This window comes from Galeopterus variegatus, unplaced genomic scaffold (assembly GCF_000696425.1).
Source record: "Galeopterus variegatus unplaced genomic scaffold, G_variegatus-3.0.2 Scaffold694, whole genome shotgun sequence".
NCBI lineage: Eukaryota > Metazoa > Chordata > Mammalia > Dermoptera > Cynocephalidae > Galeopterus > Galeopterus variegatus.
Genome location: NW_007726805.1, coordinates 463,777 through 472,304, shown reverse-complemented (window position 1 = coordinate 472,304; position 8,528 = coordinate 463,777). Strand labels below are relative to the sequence as shown.

General features: G+C 37.0%; 1 protein-coding gene across 2 annotated transcripts in view; it reads left to right on the top strand.

The window, feature by feature from the left end:
* The window catches only part of RALGPS2 (Ral GEF with PH domain and SH3 binding motif 2), a 129,625-nt gene that overhangs the window by 34,904 nt on the left and 86,193 nt on the right, over positions 1-8,528 (top strand). For both annotated transcript variants that reach the window (XM_008571513.1, XM_008571512.1), the window contains exon 6: positions 8,063-8,155. In XM_008571513.1, coding sequence (XP_008569735.1) covers positions 8,063-8,155 — 93 coding nt within the window. The remainder of the gene's footprint in view (positions 1-8,062; positions 8,156-8,528) is intronic.

Genomic DNA, 8,528 nt, shown 5'->3' with positions numbered 1-8,528 from the left:
TGTGACAGAAGGATCTGTTCTAAACCTCCCTTGTGTTACGCCTGCACCACGCTCAGCCAGTGAGCGGGAACCGGTCTCCACATGGGATCTGAACCCATGGCGGGAGCCCCAAGCGGCGCACTCTCTAGTGTGCCACCGGGCCGGCCCGCTTTTACTGATTTTTGTGTGAGTTCTTTATATAACTCTAGGTGTGGGTTTGGTGTGTGCTTTGCATACACCTTCCTATTTGTGGCTTGTGATCATTTTTTTCATGTTATCTCTTGATAAATATGTTCTTAATTTTAGTAGTCAAATGTATTTATCTTTAATTTCTGTCTTAGACTGTTTGGGCTGCTATAATACCATAAACTGTGTGGCTTATAAACATTTATTTCTCACAGTGCTAGAGAACCGTGAAGATGAAGCCCAATATCAAGACACCAGCAGACCGAGTGTCTGGTGAGGGCCCATTCCTCGTGGATTGCGCCTTCCTGCTGCTGCATCCTCACGTGGCAGAAGGGGCAAGGCAGCTCTCTGCAGTCTCTTTTATACGGGTACTCACTGGAATCATGAGTACAGAGCCAAAGGCCCCGCCTCTTATTCACCTCCCAGAGGCTCTACTTCTTAATATTATCACATTAGGGATTAGGTTTCAACATATGAATTTGGGGGAGACACAAACATTCAGACTATAGCAATTAGTTAATTTTTATTAACTTATTTAAGAAGAGCTATTTAAGAAATCATCCTAATCTCTGAGAATATCAAAGATATTCCCCTATATTATCCTTTCAAAGTTATATAACTCTGATTTCAGTACTTGAGTATTTAATCCACCTGGAATAAATATGCTTTGTGGATTTTATTTTACGTTTTTCCATATGAATAATTAATTATTCTGGCACCATTTTTTTAAAATCTTTTTTAAAGCTTTATTTTATTTTTGTCTGGAAGCATCTTTAGGTCACCTTTTTTTCTATAAATCTATCTTTTTTAAAGCTTTATTTTATTTTTGTCTGGAAGCATCTTTAGGTCACCTTTTTTTCTATGAATTGCTATTCCAGACTGACAGGTTTTTTCTTAGCTGCAGATATCATTCCATAATACTCAAGCTTCCATTGGTGCTAGTAAGAACTCAGCTGTTGGTCTATCATTGCTTTTAAAATCTTTTCTTTGTCTTTGGTATTCTGTACTTTCAGTGTGATATTTCTAACTTTGCATTTCCTTTTATTTATTCTGCTTGGTATTCCTTGAACTTCTGGTGCTAGGAATTACTGGCCTTTCAGTTATTAGGGATAATTGTCTGCCATTACCTTTCAAATGTTGTTTCTATCCCATTATTTTTTATCATCCCCTTCTTTAACTCTGGTTAGATTAGTATTGGCCTTTTTTGCTTTACCTTTCATGTCCCTTAACTTTGATTTCATTTTTCTTCCCAACTCTCTGACATCTGTGTTACATTATGGATAATTTCTTCATATTTAATCTTCATTTTATTTGTGGCTAATACTTGAAGTTGTTGCTCAACACTTGTGAATTCTTGTTTTGTGTCTTTTTTTTAAATTTTTAAATTTTTTTCAGTTCATATTTCTTGAAACTTTATGGGAATTCTTCAAGTCCTGGGTTATGGTGGTGTATTAGTCAGTGTTCTCCAGAGAAACAGAACCAATATGATATTTATGTGTTTGCATGTATGTGTGTATATTTTTTTCTTTTAAACAGTTTAAGGAATTGGCTCATGCAATTGTGGGAGCTGGCAAGTCTGAAATCTGTAGGACTGACCAACAGGCTGGGGATTATGGAAGTTGATAATTGCAGTCTTGAGTCCGAAGGTAGTCTTGACACAGTTCTCAGAATTCTGTATTATTTTGCTAGAGCTGTCTTAAAAAGTACCACAGACTGAGGCTTAAGCAATAAAAATTTATTGTCTCAAAGTTCTGGAGGCTAGAAGTCTGAAGTCAAGGTGTTGGCTGTGCTGGTTCCTTCTCAGAGCGGTGACAGAAGGATCTGTTCTAAACCTCCCTTCTTGGCTTGTAGGTGACTGTCTTCATGTTCACATTCTTCTTGTATCTTCATTTCGTCTTCCCTTTAAGAATATCTTTGTGTGGTCCAAATTTCCCCCATTTTTAGGACACCATATTAGATTAGGGCTGACCCTTATGAACTCACTTTGATAGGGTGGATACCCTCAGAGTAGATTTGCTTTCTTCCTATCTGATACCTCAGGGTGGAATCAGCCTGACGATGCTTTAACCTCTGTGTTCAACTCTGCTTTTTCTTTTTCTTTTTTTTTTTTTTTGACCGGTAAGGGGATTGCAACCCTCGGCACAGTGTGGTCTGCACCACACTCAGCCAGTGAGCGCACCAACCATCCCTATATAGGATCGGATCCTGTGGCCTCGGCGCTATCAGCGCCACACTCTCCCGAGTGAGGCACGGGGTGGCCCTGCTTTCTTTTTCTTACAGCTTTTGTGATTGTTTAATTTGCTCACATTAAAACGTAAAGTTCTTAAGCGGGTATATCTTGATAAAGTTTTACTTAATGATACATCATTCTAACCACTACCCGGATCAAGATACATAATACTTCCATCACCTCACAGAGTTCCTTTGAGCCCTTTCCCAACAATCCATCAATATACCCCACTGCCACAATCCTACAGATGAAGACTATTCTTGAAATTTATGTAAATGGGATCATACAGAATATACTCTCTCATGGCTGACTTCTTTTGCTCACTATCCTGTTTTTGAGATTTATACATGTTGTACGTTGTCAACAGTCTATGCTTTTTTATTGCTGAGTAGATTTCCAATGTATGGATATTCCACAGTTTGTTTATTATTTTCTTGTTAGTGGACATTTGGAGGCTTTTATGAATAAAGCTGTTATGTGCATTCTTCTGGAATATGCATTTTTATTGGTTCACACCTATGAGTGGACTTGCTAGGTCATAGGTTAGTTATATGTTTTAACTTTATTAGAAACTTCCAAATAGTTTTCCAACATGGTTTTACCACTGTAAATTCTGTCCAGCAATGAGTGTTTCTGTTGCTCCACATTTCTTGCCAGTACTTGATGTCTTTATTTATTCCAAATAGTTTTCCAACATGGTTTTACCACTGTAAATTCCGTCCAGCAATGAGTGTTTCTGTTGCTCCACATTTCTTGCCAGTACTTGATGTCTTTATTTATTTAGTTATTTTAATATTAGCCATTCTTTTGGGTGTGTAGTAGTAGCTTATCATGGTTTTAATTTGTATTATTTGTATTTCTCTCATGATAATGCTGGTTGAGTATCATTAATGTATGTGGATCACTTGGATATTTTATTTTGTGAAATATTTTTCCAGATCTTTTGCTCATATTTTTTAATAGGATTGTCTGTCTGTCTTACTGATTTGTAGGAACTTTTTGTATACTCTGAACACAAACCCTTTTCAGAGGGCTGGCTGGTTTGCTCTGTTGGTTAGAGCACAGCCTTATAACCCCAAGGTCTTAGGTTCAGATCCCAGTACTAGCCAGCTGGGAAGAAAACCTTTTCAGAAATATGAGGGTACATCAGAAATTTCATGGAAAGATTCACATTATCTTTCAATTCTGTTTTTCCACAAATTTTTTGAAGTACCTTCAAATACATTGTATTTTCTCCCAGTCTATGGCTTGCAGCTGGCCGGTACAGGGATCCAAGCCCTTGATGCTGGTGTTATAACACTGAGCTCTAACCAACTGAGCTAACCAACCAGCTCCTTTTTTACTTTTTTAATGCTATCTTTTGATAGGTGAGAAGTGTTTAAATTTGATGAAGTCCGGTTGTGAATTTTGTTTATATTTGTGGTTAGTGCTTTTTGTGTCTTGTTTAAGAAATCTTTGCCTAATGCAGGGTAATGAAGACATTTTCCTTTGATCACTTCTAGAAGTTTTGTAGTTTTAAGTGATCCATCTTGATTTGGTTTTTGTATATGGTGTGAGGTTTAGGAGTTAAGTTTTATTTTTCCCCCCATAAGAATATGTGGTTGTTCTAACCCCATTCCTTTCTCTGTTTAACCGCTTTGGCATTTTGGTTGAAAATGATGTGATCTAATATGTGTAGGTATATTTCTGTTTCATTGATCTATTTGTCTATTCTTATTTCAATATCTCATTGTCTTAATTACTGTAGCTTTATGGTAAGTCTTACAAACTCATAGTGTTCAAAGTTTGTTTTTCTTCTTCAAGATTGTATTGCCTATGCTGTCTCCTTTTATGTTCACAGACATTTTAGAATTAGCTTGTCAGTTTTTTCAAAATGGTCTGCTTGGACTTTGAGGTTTTATTGAATTTATAGATCGTTTTGGGAAGAACTATATCTTAATATTGACTTCTAATCCATAAACATGGTATATCTCTGTTTATTTAAGTTTTTTAAAATTTCCCTCAGCAGTACTTTATTTTCAGCAAAGCAGTCTTACATTTCTTTGTCTATTTCTAGATAGCCAATGTTTTGATGTTATTGTAAATGTTTTTTCATCTCATTTTCCATTGTTCCATGCTACATATGCAGTCATGTCATCTAAAAATAAAAACAGACTTAACTTCTTCCTTTCTAACTTTTCTACCTTTTAACATTGTATTTAAAAGAACTGTAGAGACTGGAGTAAATATTAATCTTCTCCCAGAGTAGGTCAGCCTAATCCTCTTTGAGGCATGGAGGATGAGGAGCTGATTATTGTGATCCAATTAGGAATTGAGGTAGTTAGGACTGAGTTTCAGCTTTAGTTAGTTTCAGATCACCTCTAGTTACAAATGACTCAAGACAAAATCTGTGCTGTGTCTAGTACAGGCCCCTTCCTCTAGCAGGACTCTGGGTCCTAAGTCCCAGAAACCTCTCTCTGCTTTCCTGCACTAGCCCGTACTCAAAAAAAACTTCTATAGGAGAAAATCAATGGGCACAAGCATCAACTATAGGTTTGAGATTCCTATAAATCCTAGTCTGTTGTGCCAGCTCACAAGGTTGTAAAAACTTTAGTGGTTTATCTCACTCCAGCAAACTCTTGTCTATTGGAGGCCTAATCATTTGCCTACCCTTGTAGAGATGTGGCAGATGCCTACATGGGTGGGGGAGAAAAACTGCTGCTAAAGGCTGTTCTTACTGTGGAATTTTGTTCTTTGTGTTCTTAATGTCCACAGATCTCTAATGTCTTTTACAAAATGTTTTTTTCTAAGTTTATTTTGTTTTCCTGCTATTATGGCTAGACCAATGGTCCCTCAAGTCATTCTATATCTTAATCAGAAGCTACAAGTCCAGCTTGAGGTTTTTGTTGTTGCTGTTTGTTTATTTTTACTATGAAATCTCTAATGTCTTTTACAAAATGTTTTTTTCTAAGTTTATTTTGTTTTCCTGCTATTATGGCTAGACCAATGGTCCCTTAAGTCATTCTATATCTTAGTCAGAAGCTACAAGTCCAGCTTGAGGTTTTTGTTGTTGCTGTTTGTTTATTTTTACTATGAAGTAGTATTTATTCAGGCTACAAACTTGCATGAGACCCCCTCCCTGCTTTCCTTAGTTTTAAGGTTCAAAACAGGCATTTTTGCCTTTCATTCTCTCGATTTTGGGTGAGGGTTACTTCTATCTTGCCCTCACACTGAAGCTATAGCCTTCAGTGTCTCTGCTGTGTGTGGTGAGGGTCACTTATTAGACTCCCCACCATAGATAGGCCCTCAGCAGAGTGTCCCATGAAGCTTGGAAAACTAACCAGATTTGCAAATGTCCTCCAAGTGATTGCCAGCTTTGTGTTCAGCTTACCTCTCTGGATTTTCTTTCACTATGTTTTGGGACTCTGAGTATACCTTACCTTCTTAGTAGCTTAACAGTGCATTTTCATAACATACTTTTCATATCTTACCCAGTATTTTAATTGTTTTCATTGGAAGAGTAGCTCAAGGTGTGTTAGTTTACCATGTTTCTGGTTGTAGCCTTCTGTACATTTTGCATCCATCCCTTCTCTCCTCTCATCATCTTTTACCTGGACCACTAAAACAGTCTCTGTGCTGGTTCCCCTCCTATGTGTTGCCTTCCACTCCCTGATCTTAACCTTTTTAAAAATTTTTTGGTGGCTGGCCAGTATAGGAATTGAGCCCTGGACCTTGGTGTTATGAGCATCACGCTCTAACCATTCCCTGATCTCTATAAAAGGTAATACAGATCTGTAATACCTAATTCAAAGCCTTCAGGGCCATATATGTTTAGGAATACAATTTTTTTTTCCAGATTTTAGAAAGGTGGTATAATTCATATACCATATGTAGCATACTGCCCCCCCCCCCCCCCCCCCACCCTGTGAGGTAAATTAAGTCTAACTTAAGACTAACATCGGGTCAGGTTTTCCCACCAGATGAATTCAAGGCACCCTTACCAGAAAGACAAAAACTTTGGACTTTTCAGAGTTTTGGGATCTCAGAATTGCACATAAAGGATTGTGAACTGATGCCTGGCATTCAGTAATGTCATTCTCAAGTTTTAAAATTCTCCAAATCCTCCACTGGAGTTCATGCTGCTCATGAGAGCAAGTCTAACCCCTTTGGTGTCACATGTGAAAATGGCCCTTTCTGTTTTCATCCCCTTATACTCCCCCAAATGCAACTCATCATCTAGACATTTTTATGCTTTTGTGCTATCCGTATGTTGTATTCGCTCTTTCTCATAGCCCTCCACTTTCAAGTGTGACTTCTTCTGGAAGTTAGAACCTCTCAGAGTTAGGGACTGATTCTTCTGTACTTTTATAGAACCCTGTGCAGTCAGGGGCTGCATAATGACATTTCAGTCCGCTACAGACCACATAATACGACAGTGGCTATACCATATGGCCTGGGTGTGTAGAAGGCTATACCATCTAGGTTTGTGTAAGTACAGTCTATGATGCTCACACAGTGATGAAATCACTTAATGATGCGTTTTTCAGAATGTAACCCTTTTGTTAAGCAATGCATGACCATATGTACTTTTATAGTAAAAATGTGCAGATTGGATTTATGTGAGGGATCCTCAAAAAGTTCGTGGAAGGATTTGTGTTATCTTTTAATTTTATTTTTCCACAAACTTTTTGAAGTACCCTCTTATTTGTTTTCGTGTCTGTCTCACAAGACTGAAGCTTTTTGATAGGTCTTTTTCATTATCGTACTCATAGATTCTAACATGATGCCTCGTCCATAGAAAATGTTTAACATTTATAGATTGAATAGATTCCCAACTAGATTATATAACCTTACTGTGTGAGTGTTTATATCCTGTTTTATATTTAAATCATTTATTTTGTTTTTATTTGTTTTCTTTGGGTTTTCAATCAAATGCTTCACCCACAACATTTTCTAGACCTGAGGCTTACCTGGTAACAGGGTTAGGACAGTTCTAAAATGACTGATTTTTAGGTAGGACCTTTGGGATGTAAGCATCAGGTACTCTGAAAAAATCTGGGAAATTAGCAATAAGCGTCAAACAGATCTCTTGGCAAATTGATGGAACTTAGTGTTAAGTAGTTTTCTGCGTGCAGACTGTGAAAGCAATGTCCCAACATGAATGGGGAACAAAGGATCTGGGGATTCAGGCAGAAGGAAGCAAGAAATTGAAAAGGACTGTGGAAAGCAGGTTTGAACACTAGCCTTGGAATAATAGGAGTACTGGGTAGGAAACCAGTTCAGGATCTCAGGTATAGAACTTTTCTTGAAACTTGGAATATAAAGCAGAGGCTTAGTAATATTTCAATATAAGGAAGTAAACTGCTTACTAGAAACCAGGGTACATGATCATAGCAGTTAAATTTGATACTGAGCCATAACATTGGTTTTCTTAATATGTTAACCAACTAGAGGTAGATTTATTCCCAGAGCTTGGGGGCAATGCTAAGGTAAACCATGGAAGTTCTATTGTGGGCCCAAAACAACTTACTGTAAACATAGTGTATACTCTAAAGACAAATCTCAACAATGAGGATAATAAATAGTGGAACACTATTAATTGCCTATTTTATACATGTTAATCTGAATTTTTCTTGTATTAATGGTGTTTATTTTCTATCCTTCTCCCCCTTTTTCTTAAATTTTCAGAAACTGTATGAGCTGAATAACCTTCATGCACTTATGGCAGTGGTTTCTGGCTTACAGAGTGCCCCAATTTTCAGGTTGACTAAAACATGGGCGGTGAGTAATCTTCCTTAGTTAATGAAAGGTTAGATTTTCTGTGGGAATTAAAGATATATTAGTTTCTTTTGTAGCTCTAAGATTAATATTATGATAATAAATAATGATTTTAAAATTACTTTGTACTTATTCTTTGAAACCTACACTTTCTCTGCTTAAGAGTTTCACTAGATTTGTCAGGTAATTTTGAGTTAGATTACAGTTTGGTGCTTGGTTTCTGGTCGTTAGGGAATCCTTTTTGTAGAATCTCTTTAAGCATCTTTGACAACATAGTGTTTCATGTTTGCTTGATGGAAAAGTATGAATGCAAAGAAATTGCATTTAATCATGTAAAGCTTATGCTGTTAAAAAGTTTGAGAAAGATCTAAATTGT